The sequence below is a fragment of the Oncorhynchus mykiss genome, chromosome 2 (assembly GCF_057628025.1).
Source record: "Oncorhynchus mykiss isolate SJ-2025 chromosome 2, ASM5762802v1, whole genome shotgun sequence".
In the NCBI taxonomy this organism is placed as follows: domain Eukaryota; kingdom Metazoa; phylum Chordata; class Actinopteri; order Salmoniformes; family Salmonidae; genus Oncorhynchus; species Oncorhynchus mykiss.
The window spans coordinates 57233467-57248282 of NC_143023.1; the positions used below are offsets into that span (position 1 = coordinate 57233467).

The 14816-nt window shown below is 45.8% G+C and overlaps 1 protein-coding gene across 5 annotated transcripts in view; it reads right to left on the bottom strand.

Moving 5' to 3' along the window:
* Positions 1 to 2040: 2040 nt before the first annotated feature.
* insc (INSC spindle orientation adaptor protein) overlaps positions 2041 to 14816 on the bottom strand; it is an 85758-nt gene continuing 72982 nt past the window's right edge. For 4 of the 5 annotated variants that reach the window (XM_036951290.2, XM_021566491.3, XM_036951292.2 and 1 more), the window contains exons 11-13: positions 12524 to 12679; positions 6895 to 6971; positions 2041 to 3552 (exon numbers count right to left, since the gene is read on the bottom strand). In XM_036951290.2, coding sequence (XP_036807185.2) covers positions 3424 to 3552; positions 6895 to 6971; positions 12524 to 12679 — 362 coding nt within the window. In that variant the 3' untranslated portion in view covers positions 2041 to 3423. Of the gene's footprint in view, positions 3553 to 6894; positions 6972 to 11293; positions 11797 to 12523; positions 12680 to 14816 lie in introns of those variants that run through there. The other variant, XM_090203206.1, reaches the window with a different exon arrangement.

Genomic DNA, 14816 nt, shown 5'->3' on the forward strand with positions numbered 1-14816 from the left:
GTGAGACTATACACGGGGGGTACCGATACAGAGTCAATGTGCGGGAGCACCGGTTAGTCGAGGTAGTATGTATATGTAGGTAGAGTTATTAAAGTGACGATGCATAGATGACAACAGAGAGTAGCAGTGATGTAAAGCTGGGGGGACACGGCAAATAGTCTGGGTAGCCATTTGACTAGATGTTTAGGAGTCTTATGGCATGGGGGTAGAAGCTGTTTAGAAGCCTCTTGGACCTAGATTTGGCGCTCCGGTACCGCTTGCCATGCAGTAGCAGAGAGAACAGTTTATTACTAGGGTGGCTGGAGTCTTTGACAATTTTTAGGGCCTTCCTCTGACACCGCCTGGTATAGAGGTCCTGGAATGCAGGAAGCTTGGCCCCCAGTGATGTACTGGGCTGTTCGCACTACTTACTGTAGTGCCTTGTAGCCGGAGGCTGAGCTGTTGCCATACCAGGCAGTGATGCAACCAGTTAGGATGATCTTGATAGTGCAGCTGTAGAATCTTTTGAGAATCTGAGGACCCATGCCAAATCTTTTCAGTCTCCTGAGGGGGAATAGGTTTTGTCGTGCCCTCTTCACGACTGTCTTGGTGTGCTTTGACCATGTTAGTTTGTTGGTGATGTGGACATCAAGGAACCTGAAGCTCTCAACCTGCTCCACTGCAGCCCTGTCAATGAGAATGGGGGCATGCTCGGTCCTCCTTTACCTGTAGTCCACAATCATCTCCTTTGTCTTGATCACGTTGAGAGAGAGGTTGTTGTTCTGGCACCACACAGCCAGGTATCGGACCTCCTCCCTATAGGCTTTCTCGTCGTTGTCGGTGATCAGGCTATTGTGTCATCGGCAAATGGAATGATGGTGTTGGAGCCGTGCCTGGCAGTGCAGTCATGAGTGAACTGGGAGTACAGGAGGGGACTGAGTACGCACCCCGGAGGTGCCCCTGTGTTGAGGATCAGCGTAGCGGATGTGTTGTTACCTACCCTTACCATCTGGGGGCAGCCCGCTAGGAAGTCCAGGATCCAGTTTCAGAGGGAGGTGTTTAGTCCCATGGTCCTTAGCTTATTGATGAGCTTTGAAGGCACTATGGTGTTGAACGTTGAGTTGTAGTCAATTAATAGCATTCTTACGTAGGTGTTCCTTCCAGGTAGGAAAGGGCAGTGTGGAGTGCAATAGAGATTGCACCATCTGTGGATCTGTGTGTCGGTATTCAAATTGGAGTGGGTCTAGGGTTTCTGGGATGATAGTGTTGATGTGAGCCATGACCAGCCTTTCAAAGCACTTCATGGCTACAGACGTGAGTGCTGCGGGTCGGTAGTCATTTAAGCAAGTTACCTAAGTGTTCTTGAGCACAGGGACTATGGTGGTCTGCTTAAAACATGTTGGCATTACAGACTCGGACAGGGAGACGTTGAAAATGTCAGTGAAAACACTTGCCAGTTGGTCAGTGCATGCTCACAGTACACGTCCTGGTAATCCTTCTGGCCCTGCGGCCATGTGAATGTTGACCAGTTTTAAGGTCTTACTCACATCGGCTGCGGAGAGCATGATCACACAGTCTTCCGGAACAGTTGGTGCTCTCATGCCATTTTCAGTGTTATTTTCCTCGAAACGAGCATAAAAGTAATTTAGCTCGTCTGGTAGGCTCGTGTCACTGGGCAGCTCTCAGCTGTGCTTCCCTTTGTAGTCTGTAATAGTTCCCAAGCCCTGCCACATCTGACAAGCGTCAGAGCCGCTGTAGTATAATTCGATCTTGTATGTCTGGCGGTGTAGCATCTCTCGTGAGAGAGGCGTGGCACCAGACCTTGGGCCCTCATTAGGCCTTATGAAGGGATAAAATGCATAATTAATAATTGAACAGTCATCTCCTGTGACATGGTCTCGCTTTGATGAGCCAAGTTCTACCTTTGGCGTGGCATGTTACACTTGTTCTTCATATTTTTTTCTGGTCACATTAGCACAGTAGTGAAGCCGAGTTTCAATGGAGTCAGTTTCTGAATGGATACTTGTCTTGACAGTGACAAACAAAAAAACCATTCCATTATAAGATATGCTCCCTTTATTACAGTATATGCATGCTATACAATGTCATTTATTTTTAAATATATATCTTTTTTTAAACAGTTTCACTGCAGATAATTGTGTTTTACGTTCCATTTACGTTTCTTAGTAGCAAATACAATGTTTGAGATCCAAGGCGAGATTGTAAAATACAATATGATCAATTTCAAAGAACTTTGTTGCCAGATAAATCTACTTCAGGAGTCGTCTTCCGCTCCAAACAGTAACCTATTTTATTAACTCCTCTGAACTAGGGAGGTATAATTAGATCATGTAATCAAATACCTTGACAATATACTGTTTGTGCCACAAACTCATTAAACAAATTCTTATCTGAAAGTAACAGAGCACAATAGTCATTTCTAATATATTAACAACTGATTAAATTGGCAGCTGACAAGATGTAAAATAGACCGTCAGTGAAATCTTTGACAAACTGACTGATTTAAAATGATGAAGGAACTGACCAACAAGCTGTTCATTTCCAACACCTACAGTGTGTTGGGAGCCTGACACTTTAGAAGGTAGACTCTGTGAAACGATGTTGCAACGAGCAGCACCTCAGATATTGAGATGAGCAAGATGCTGGACTATACAGTCACACAGTTTCTGCACATGTGCACAGGTTCGCTTCAGGTTGTTCACAGAGTGGTAGCCAGGGCACCAAAACAGTGGAGAAGTTGAGCCTCGCGCTTCAAACGCTGTTTACGTTCCGCTTCTACGTCATATCGCTGAGTCTACCTTTAAAGTGTTCTGGTTCATTATCTGTCACTCTGAATTTCATTTCTAGCACCCACAGTGTTAGGAGCCTAACACTTTAAAAACAGCTCTCGATTCATTATGGGTAACTTTGTAAAGTTCCAACACCCACTGACTTTTTAACACTTGGTTGAATGATGGTCCCATATGTACACTGTGGATGTTAAAAACACTAAGGAGATTTTGGTACTAATTCATGAATGCTTCCATCATGTACATTATTTTAGCTTACCAGCTTGTCCTCGAATTTTGGTGTTTTGTACTCTGAGAATGGAAGTTCTGAGATGACTAACGGAAATTCCGTTCATGCTCAGATTTTTTGGTAAACAGTCAAGGCGTGCTTTGGGATATAGGGACTGATTTCATCAACCCTTCCTTTGTCTGTGTTTTTAAGTCTCAGGCTGAAGCAAAAGCTCACTGCGACTACCCCAGTACCTGTGCACCAGTGGAGGCTGCTGAAGCGATGACGACTCATAATAATGTCCAGAACGGAGTCAAACACGTGTTTGATACCATTCCATTTACTCCAATCCAGACATTACTATGAGGCGACCTCCCCGCAGCAGCCTCCACTGCTAACCACCCAACCCCTCTGTTCTGGATCTTCCTATACAAAGCTCTCTTCCATGTTGGAGCACAGCAGGAAAGAGTCCACCAGTCTGGGCTTGATCAGTTGCTGGTGGTCGGCGGCTTCGATGCTGTCTGGACACCCCGCCGCCAGCCTCCTCAGGGCAGCCTGCAAAGCACAAGGAGAGGAATGGATCAGTGAAGACACTCAACACCTATTCCAATGACTGCACTATAGCACATAATAAGATTGATCATTACAAATACACAGGTAACTGACAAAATGAGCGTTGGGCCACCACGAGCTGCCAGAACAGCTTCAATTCACTTTGGCATAGATTTTACAAGTGTCTGGAACTCTATTGGAGGGATGCGACACCATTCTTCCACAAGAAATTCCCTCATTTGTTTTGTTGATGGTGGTAGAAAACGCTGTCTCAGGCACTTCTCCAGAACCTTGAGTAAGTGTTCAATTGGGTTGAGATCTGGTGACTGAGACACACAACCTTTAAACCCACTATGCTCTTTTAAGACCCCTATTTCAGTCACAGATCTCTCCTTCTAGCCATGGTTGCCAAAATAAATGACATATTTAAACATGGCCCTTAATTGCTCAATTAACTCAGGAACCACACCTGTGTGGAAGCACCTGCTTTCAATATACTTTGTATCCATCATTTACTCAAGTGTTTCCTTTATTTTGGCAGTTACCTGTAGGTCAATAGACTATAGAGCTAGATATTGCTGATTCGCAGATATACAGTGCCTTCTGAAAGTATTCAGACCCCTTGACTTTTTCCACATTTTGTTATGTTACAGCCTTATTCTAAAAGGGATTAAATTAAATAAAAAACATCAGCAATCTACACAATACCCCATAATGTCAAAGCAAAAACTGGTTCAAAAACGGGCAAATATATATAAAAAAACAAAACACGTCTTTACATAAGTATTCAGACACTTTGCTATGAGACTCGAAATTGAGCTCAGGTGCATCCCGTTTCTATTGATCATCCTTGATGTTTCTACAACTTGATTGGAGTCCACCTGTGGTAAATTAAATTGATTGGACATTATTTGGAAAGGCACACACACACCTGTCTATATAAAGTCATGTCAGAGCAAAAACCAAGCCAAAAGGTCAAAGGAATTGTCCTTAGTGCTCCGAGACAGGATTGTGTTGAGGCACAGATCTGGGGAAGGGTAGCAAAACTGAGCAATCAGGAAAGAAGGGTCTTGGTCAGGGAGGTGACCAAGAACCCGATGGTCATTCTGACAGAGCTCTAGAGTTCCTATGTCGAGATGGGAGCACTCAACCAATCAGGTCTTTATGGTAGAGTGGCCAAACGGAAGCCACTCCTTAGTAAAAAGGCACATGACAGCCTGGTTGGAGTTTGCCAAAAGGCACCTAATAGGCTGACCACACCGCGAGCGCTGCAAAATAAATTTAGAAATCCATGTTATTCAATTATTGAATCCACACTGCTCGCGCGTGCCAACAAGCGTCTGCGTTGCCAAGGGCTAAAATAGAAATTGGTTCTATTTCTGACGCAGATTGCACTGCAAGTCCTGCCTCTTCCATCTCATTGGTTTGTAGAAGCAGGTACCCACATGCACTCTCCTCATTGGTTATACCCACGTGGGTGACTGAAGACGAATGAGGTCAGTGGCGGTAATGCACCTAATTTATGAAAGTTGCCAATTGCAATATAAAGTAAAGAGAAGAAAAAGCCTGGAAGGTTGAGAGATGACTAGAAACCATTGACCATTTTATGTGTGGACTAATTGTAGGAGTAGAAGACCTTGGGCATTTCAGGTAAAATAACAACTCAATGTTTATATCCCAGGACAAATTAGCTAGCAACAGCAAGCTAGCTAAATAGGACAAATTAGCTAGCAAGTGCAAGCTAGCTAGCTAAATTGCCATACATGTTTAATGCTTTTCGACCTGTCCCCAAATTAATGTAATTGGTTCAGAGTTTGTTTTGATATTTTAACCTGCATGTTGTGATCGCGTTTGGTGTGGGGGGACAAAATACATTTATGCACGATGGCGCACACACGCTGCCGGTTTGGATTTTGTGTAAAGACTCTCAGACCATGAGAAACAAGATTCTCTCATAAAACCAAGATTGAACTCTTTGGCCTGAATGCAAGTGTCACGTCTGGAGGAAACCTGACACCATCCCTGCATCATGCTGTGGGGATGTTTTTCAGCGGCAGGGACTGGGAGACTAGTCGGGATTGAGGCAAAGATGTACGGAGTAAAGTACAGAGAGATGCTTGATGAAAATCTGCTCCAGTGCGCTCAGGACCTCAGACTAGGGTGAAGGTTCACCTTCCAACAGGACAATGACCCTAAGCACACAGCCAAGACAACGCAGGAGTGGCTTCAGGACAAGTCTCTGAATGTCCTTGAGTAGCCCAGCCAGAGCCCGGACTTGCCCCCGATCTAACATCTCTGGACAGACCTAAAAATAGCTGTGTAGCAACGCTCCCCATCCAAACTGACACAGCTTGAGAGCATCTGCAGAGATGGGAGAGACTCCCCAAATACAGGTGTGCCAAGCTTTTACCGTCATACTGAGTAAAGGGTCTGAATACCTGTGTAAATGTGATATTAGCAAACCCGTTTTTTTGCTTTGTCATTATGGGGTATTGTGTGTAGATTCATGAGGGAAAAGGCTGTAACCTAACAAAATGTGGAGACTGTCAAGGGGTCTGAATACTTTCCGAAGACACTGTAAATACTTCAGCTACTTGCTGATGGGCTGAGGATTGACTGACTCTGCAGTGCATGACTGCTTCAGTATTCTGCATTAAAACAGAGGGAGCATGGCAGTATGAAACAAAATTACAGTTCTGCAGCAGGGGAATACCACATATTTACATATCAGTTAACAACATTATCTCTGAAAGCCAACCCTCTTTGAAGGCTGGTTCAAGACCTACAATATCTCAATTTTACACCTGGCGATAACGATAAAAAAATTATCCTATTAAATTGACTTGATTATAGCAAACACTGTAAAACAGTGAAGGAGAGAGCCCTTATGTACAAGAGCCATCCATCAGTCTTAATTAAGCCTATGACTCTTATACACAGACCTAAAGAGTTCTTTATCTAGCCTGTGATCTGGCCTTATCAATTATGAGCAGGCTGACTGAATGATAAAGAATTAACAGGAATATGTATGATATGTGCCTATTTAAGCATACCCGGCTACATAGTGGGATCTCCTTATAATGAGAAGACTGGTTCAGATGCAATGTCTTTCAACTTTGCCCCATGGACATCAACCTCTCATTACTTACATCAAAGTAATTAGCTACACTTATGCACTATGCCCTGGAAAGATATTACTTCAGAGTGCAGTACAGGTATATGGGAAATATACATAGCAGATGCTTTTAAAATGTACATAAAATACACATTCAAACACATTCTCAGGAATATCACTATTGTACACAGACAATCATACTAACACATACTCAAAGATCTAGTACATACCAGACATGCAACCAGTACAGAGTCGCTGTTGTTCCTCTCTGCTGGTGAGCGACACAGTTCGATTAGTCGAGGAACAGCTGGAGAAATGTAAGAACATGGTTAGTTTTAGCAATTGTGTTGCTGATTGATCCACATAAAGTTCCTTTGATTACTGTGATTTAGGGCTGGATTCAATCCATATCATCGAAGATCCGCGGTATAGCGCGAATCAAATTTAAGGTCATTTCCGATTGAGCGTTTATCCTTAATGCAGTCTCCACAAACATTACTTGGGGCCCCACAAGGGTGCGTACTCAGTCCCCTCCTGTACTCCCTGTTCACCCATGACTGTGTGGCCATGCACGCCTCCAACTCAATCATCAAATTTGCAGACAACACACACAACAGTAGTGGGCTTGATTACCAACAACCACAAGCCTACAGTGAGGTGGTGAGGGCACTCAGAGTGTAGTGTCAGGAAAGCAATCGCTCACTCAACAAAACAAAGGAGATGATTTTGGACTTCAGGAAACAGCAGAGGGAGCACCCCCCTATCCACATCGACGGGACAGTAGTGGAGGTGAAAAGCACATCATACACATCAGACAAACTGAAATGGTCCACCCACACAGACAGTGTGGTGAAGAAGGTGCAACAGCACTTCTTCAACCTCAGGAGGCTGAAGAAATTTGGCTTGTCATCTAAAAACTCTGAAACTTTTACAGATGCACAATTGAGAGCATCCTGTCGGGCTGCATCACCGCCTGGTACGGCAACTGCACCGCACTCAACCACAAGGCTCTCCAGAGGGCGGTGCGGTCTGCACAACGCAAACGGGGGGCAAACGACCTGCCCTCCAGGACACCTACAGCACTATATGTCACAGGAAGGCCATAAAGATCATCAAGGCCAACAACCACCCGAGCCACTGCCTGTTCACCCCGCTACGATCTTGAAGGCTAGATCAGTACACAGTGGGGGTAATCAGACAGATAGTTGTCTCTTCTCACACCCTCTCCTATTCTCTGCCCCTTTGTACAGGCCGCTCCGTCCTTTATCCCCAAGCACTCCCTGGGTTAATGAAGTCCATATAAGGCTCGGGGGTGGAGCAAGCAAGCAAGGTATCTCCTTTCAATCACCACTCCGGGATGGAGGGGCGGTCCAACTCCCTAGAGCATCCCTTCTGGAGAGGGCATCGGCATTTTCATGGGCTGCGGCTGATCAGTGTACGACAGAGAAAGCAAATGGCTGCAAGGATAGGAATCAGAGGGTGTTCTTATTCCGTAACATCCAAACTAGGGTGAAGTGCCGTCCCAATAAGTAATATTTCAGCGTCACCAAGTGCCCACTTGATCGCTAGACATTCTTTCTCCACAGTGGAATATCTTTGTTCCCACGGCAACAACTTCCAGCTAATGTACATGAATGTGTGTTCCTCACCTTCTTGTAGCTGTGATAGGACGGCACCCACCCTTGTTTCGGACGCATCGGTCTGTACCTCCAGTGGTTTGGAGAAGTTCGGGGTCACCAGCACAGGTCCAAAACACAGTGCTCCCTTTAGGTCCTTGAAGTCTTTCTCCATCTCCTCTGTCCACGTCACCTGGGCGGGCAGACGACTCCTGGTCAGATCTGTCAGGGGGCTGGCTAGGAAGGCAAAGTGGGGAATAAATCTCCGGTAGTAACTAGTCAACCCCACAAATGTGCGTACCTGCTTCTTGGTGAGGGTGCGGGGCCAGTCCCGAATAGCCTATACTTTCTTCACCTGGGGTTTGACATCACCTCCCGATTTTGTGTGCCCCAGGTACTCAGCCTCCCGCAGGCATAACTGACATTTCTTTGGGTTCGCTGTTAGCCCCGCCTCCCGTAAGGCCTGCAGTACCGCGCTCGCCTGGTTTAGATGTGTCTCCCACTCGCTCCCATGGATCACAATATCATTGTTGTAGGCTGCGGCACACTCACGATGGGGACGGAGAATCCGGTCCATCAACCTCTGGAAGGTGGCTGGGGCCCTGTGTAGCCCAAAGGGCAGCTTCTGGTAATGGAACAGCCCGTCAGGGGTGGCGAAAGCGGTTTTCTCCCATGCCTCGGGAGCTAAGGGCATCTACCAATAACCCTGATAAAGCAGACGGTCCCTAGCCATTCGATTAATTCATACATTCGGGGCATGGCATAGGCGTCGAACTTTGAGAGTTCATTTACCTTTCTAAAATCATTACAGAAGCAAATGGTGCCATCTGGTTTCAGCACCAACACTATGGGGCTGCACCACTCACTATTCGATTATATCAGCTTTCAACATTGTTTTTACCTCGGTCTTGACAGCCTCTCTCCTTGCTTTCGGTATGCAGTAGGGTCGCAACTTCACCTTTTTCCCGGATGATGCTGTGCTTTACCAGATTGGTGTGTTCTGGTTCACTGGAGAACACATCCTGGTTCCGGCCGACCAACTCCCTCAGCTCGTGCTTCTGTGCTTGGTTCAGCTGCTCCCCCAGTGGCACCTCCCCGGCTTGGTCTATGTGGTAGCCTTCTTCGGGGAAATAGAGTACATCACATGCATTCCATTTCTTTAGCAAATTCACATGGTAAATCTGGGTCAGATGTCTACGTCCCCGTTTTCTGACAGTATAGTTAACTTCACCCACCTTCTCAAGGACTTCGTATGGCCTGTTCCATTGGGCCATAAACTTACATTCTGAGGTGGGGATCAACACCAACACTGTCTCCTGGCTGGAAGTTCCTTCATTGTGCCCCTCTGTTGTACACCCGCACTTGGGCCTCCTGGCCCTGCAGCGTGTGTTCCTATACCAGGGGCCACAGAGTTGCCATCCGGTCTCTCATGTCCTCCACGTGCTCCACCATGGTTTGTTGGGGTTGCTGTTCCCATGCTTCTTTAGCCACGTCCAGCAGTCCTCGGGCTCGTCTCCCGTACAGGAGTACGAAGGGAGAGAATCCTGTTGAAGCTTGGGGCACTTCTTGGCTCGAGAACATCAGGTAGGGTAGCAGCTGGTCCCAATTCTTTCTGTTTGCCTCCATGACCTTGTTTTGCATCTGCTTCAGGGTTCGATTGAATTGTTCCACCAACCCATCGGTCTGCTGGTGATACACTGAGGTGCGCAACTGGGTTATTTTCATTAGTTTGCATAGAACCTTCATGATTCGCGACATGAACATGGTCCCCTGGTCGGTCATTATCTCGTCGGGGATGCCTACTCGGGAGAACAGCATAACCAACTTACATGCGATTCCCTTGGTGGCCATGGTGCGCAGGGGAATGGCTTCCGGGTACCTGGTGGCATATTCCAGAATCACTAGGATGTATTGGTGCCTTCGGTTGCTCTTGGGTAGAGGTCCCACGAGATCCATTGCGATCCTGCTGAAAACGGACTGAAATAATGGGTAGGGGAATTAAGGGGTGTCAAATGGGGTTTAGGCGCCACCTGCTGGCACTCTGGCAACTGCAGCAGTAATCTTCCATTGCTCTCTTCAATCGTGCCTTGATCTGGTCTAAGGTTTTCTCCACCCCTAGGTGAACCCCAAGGAGGTGGGAGTGCGCAAACTGCAGGACAGATGGTACAAGGGGACGGGGTACCAACAACAACACCATACATTCGTCATTCTTCTTCACAACCTGACATAGGAACTTCTTCTTTATAGAAAAATGGGGGAGGTGATTTGAATTACCCCGTCCATGTGCTTTCCATCCACCATGGTTACCTGCTAAAGAGCGCTGGCCAAGTTGGGATCCTCCAGTTGGGCCGTGCCGAACCGATGGAGAAGTGGGCTCTGGCGCCACCTCATGGTCCATCGGGAACATGTCTTCTAGACTCGCCACCTCACCCTCCAGTCTGGCTTCACCCGAGTCGCCCTCTGAGAGGGGTTCTGTTGACGCCTGGGGGTCCACTTCCTGGAATCCACACATCTGGGCATCCCTCCTTCTGGCATCCATCCCACCTCTCCGGCTTCTGGTTCCCTCAGTTCCTCACGTCTCCGGACATACTGGTCCACCGTTGGTGGAACATCGGGAATTGTCTCGGGGAGCTGGCTGTTTGTTGACCCCCCCATCCTTGGCCGGGGTCCCGGCGTGTTCCTCCACTCCTTTAGGCGAGTGGAGGGTTCCGCCTTCCGTGATTGTCCGCTGTGCAGATACTCCAAAGCCACCAGTTGTCCTTTCAACAGTTTCACCAGCTGATATGGGCTCTGCGGGTTAGCTTGGCTTACTAACTTTTTAGCTTCGAACAGGAGAGAGGCATAGAAATGTATCTATGACCACTTTCTCAATGGGCGTGATCATCAGTGGTTCAGCAGTTAGCCAGCTCTTGGCCAGTCTAATTAGATCATGCATTTACGATCGGGGAATGTTGTAGCATCATATGCCCAATCATGGAATCTTTGTGCACTGCTAATCAGGGTGTAACAATACCTGATAGGTCTTCTGTGCCACGCCTGACTGGAAGGGTGCTAGCAGACTGGCCCATTGCACATGGGGCCATTTCTCCCTATCCGCCGTCCTCTCGAAGGCTTGGAGGTAAGCCTCAATGTCATCAGCTTTAGTATAAACCTACTGGGTTTGGGACGAGAGACTGCTGCACCTCTTCTCACACCCTTCTCACACCCTTCTCACACCCTTCTCACACTCTTCTCACACTCTTCTCACACTCTTCTCACACTCTTCTCACACTCTTCTCACACTCTTCTCACACTCTTCTCACACTCTTCTCACACTCTTCATAACATACTTGACCCTCTCCATTCTCTGCCCTTTTGTGCAGGCAGCTTCCTCTTTTATCCCCAAGCAGTCCCTGGCTTAATGATCCACAGGCTCCCCTCGTTGGGGCAGGAAGTCCATATGTGGCTCGGGGGCGGAGCCAGCGGGCTGCAAGGTATCTCCCTTCAATCACCACTCCCCTCACCTCTCCCTGCCGTCTGCCACAATATCTTACATTACTCATCTCATATGTATATACTGTATCTTATAACATCTATTGCATCTTGCCTATGCCGCTCGGCCATCGCTCATCCATATATTTATATGTATATATTCTTGTTTCATCTCTTTAGATTTGTGTAGTTGTTGTGGAATTGTTAGATTACTTGTTATATACTGCTGCACTGTCGGAACTAGAAACACAACCATTTCGCTACACTCGCATTAACATCTGCTAACCATGTGTATGTGACCAATAAAATGTGATTTGATTTGCTTTGATTTTAAATTTCAATCACGCTATACCGCAGATCTTCCACGATATGGATTGAATCGAGCCCTAAGAGAGCCAAAAAAGGCTTGAAAGGTAAGAATTTCCTCTAGTAAAATCAGTCCCTATAAATAGATATCCCCCTAGACGGAATTTCTGTTGCGAGTTGGACACATATGCGTTCATCACACCAAAATGTCTCAAAAGTGGGGTCATCCCAGTCGAGATCTTGAGTGCAACGAAAAGTAAAAGGCCAAAAGAGTGGCTTAAATGCTATACGCTTAGGTAGCAGAGGAGCCAATGGCCTATGAAGAAGGGGGAAGTTGCCTCTAGACACTAATCTTGAATCAGTTTAGCGTTTTCCCCACTAATTGTGAAATTTACGATTGGGGGAGGGGAAGCTAATCCTAGATCTGTACCTAGGGGAAACTTGACCTAAGAGCAATGGCCTATACCTTGCAGCTGGATGGCTGTTTGGGCCACGTCCGGGTCTCTGCTCAGACGGGCCAGTGTGACAGCGGCTTTCTGCTGGACCCTCTCGCACGCCGCGCCCTCCGATGGACTGGAGGAGGATGGCTTCTCGCCCAGCAGCTGGAGCAGTCTCTCAATACCTAGCAAACAACAGACACACAGTCAGAAGACGTAGACACACAGCACAGACAGTCAGAGGCCGTAGACCAGGGATCATCAACTAAATTCAACCGCGGGAAGATTTTTTCCTTGAGCGGATGGTCAGGGGACATGAACATAATTACAAACAATATGTAGACTGCAAATTGACCGCAAGAAGCCCAAACAGATATAATGTTTGACTAAAACATAATAATTTCAGACCTTGTTTACATTTGTATACGATCCCATCTCTATTATGCATGATAATACTTGGGAACAGATTTCTTAAATTGAAATCACTTGAAGCTGATTTCCTGGGGTTTTTACAGTATTTTATATCCAACAATAAAATAAATGTATACATTTTTTTGGGCTCAGAAAACTCGGGGGGCCCTGCCGCAGGCTAGGCAAGGCCAAAAATTGCTGCGCTCCTATACCCTGCAAATCTAGAATAGTCCCAGTAAGCATAATTATTTTGAAAAGATGTTTAAAATATATATATACACTTAACCAAAATATAAACGCAACATGCAACAATTTCAACGATTTTACTGAGTTACAGTTCATATAAGGTAATTATTCAATTCAGTTCTTTAGGCCCTAATCTACGGATTTCACATGACTGGGCAGGGGCGCAACCTTGGGTTTATTATAGACAGAAATACTCCTCAGTTTCATCAACTGTCCGAGTGGCTGGTCTCAGATGGTCCCGCAGGTGAAAAAGGTGTGGAGGTCCTGGGCTGACGTGGTTACATGTGGTCTGCGGTTGTGAAGCCGGTTGGACGTACTGCCAAATTCTCTCAAATGAGGTTAGAGGCAGCTTATGGTAGAGAAATGAACATGCAATTCTCTGGCAACAGCTCTGGTGGACATTCCTGCAGTCAGCGTGCCAATTGCAAGCTCCCTCAAAACTTGAGTGGCACAGCGGTCTAAGGCACTGCATCTCAGTGCTAGAGGGGTCACTACAGACCCTGGTTTGATTCCAGGCTGTATCACAACCGGCCGTGATTGGGAGTCCCGTAGGGTGGCACACAATTGGCCCAGCGTCGTCCGGTGTTTGACAGTGTTAGTGTTTAGTGTTTGACAGGGTAGACCGTCATTGTAAATAAGAATTTGTTCTTAACTGACTTGCCTAGTTAAATAAAAAAATTAACTGGCATTGGGTTGTGTAACAAAACTGCACATTTTAGAATGGCCTTTTGTCCCCAGCACCTGTGTAATGATCGTTCTGTTTAATCAGTGTCTTGATATGCCACACCTGTCAGGTGGATGGATTATCTTGGCAAAGGATAAATGCTCACTAATAGGGATGTAAACAAATTTGTGCACAAAATGTGAGAGAAATATGTTTTTTGTGCATATAGAACATTTCTGGGATATTTTATTTCAGCTCATGAAACAAGGACCCAACACTTTACATGTTGCGTTTATATTTTTGTTCAGCATATTTTCCAGACGTTGAAGTTAGGTTAATTTTAAGTTCTAAACAAAAGGTGAAAACACATATTTTACAGACGTTGAAGTTAGGTTAATTTTAAGTTCTAAACAAAAGGTGAAAACACATATTTTACAGACGTTGAAGTTAGGTTAATTTTAAGTTCTAAACAAAAGGTGAAAACACATATTTTACAGACGTTGAAGTTAGGTTAATTTTAAGTTCTAAACAAAAGGTGAAAATACGTATTTTCCGGATGTTGAAAACAGGTTCATTTTTCAGTTCTGAATGAAAGTTGAAAATATGTCATTTATAGATGTCTTTTTTGGACCAAATCAAGGCCGGTCCAGACCGGACCAAATCTGAACCAAACATATGTTTGGGCCAAAAAAATGATGTCTGGACAGGACCAAAAAAAAATGTCGCTGTCAGCCTGTGTTTACTGGGGTGTAGCCTACAGTGTCAGCCTGCTATGGAATTTTAGAAATGCCCATCCATATGGTAGGCTTACCGTTTATAAAACAGGCATTGCATTGGCTTATTTATTCCTGATTTCTGTGACTAATCAATTTGGCTATTTAAACTCTGAATATCAGCTATCCAACTTTACCAGGAGTTATCCTGAGCTTATTTGCAAAGTGTTTACACAGAGGGAAATGCAGGAGTATTTTATTTCTTCGCTATGATCAGCTCGTGAAAAA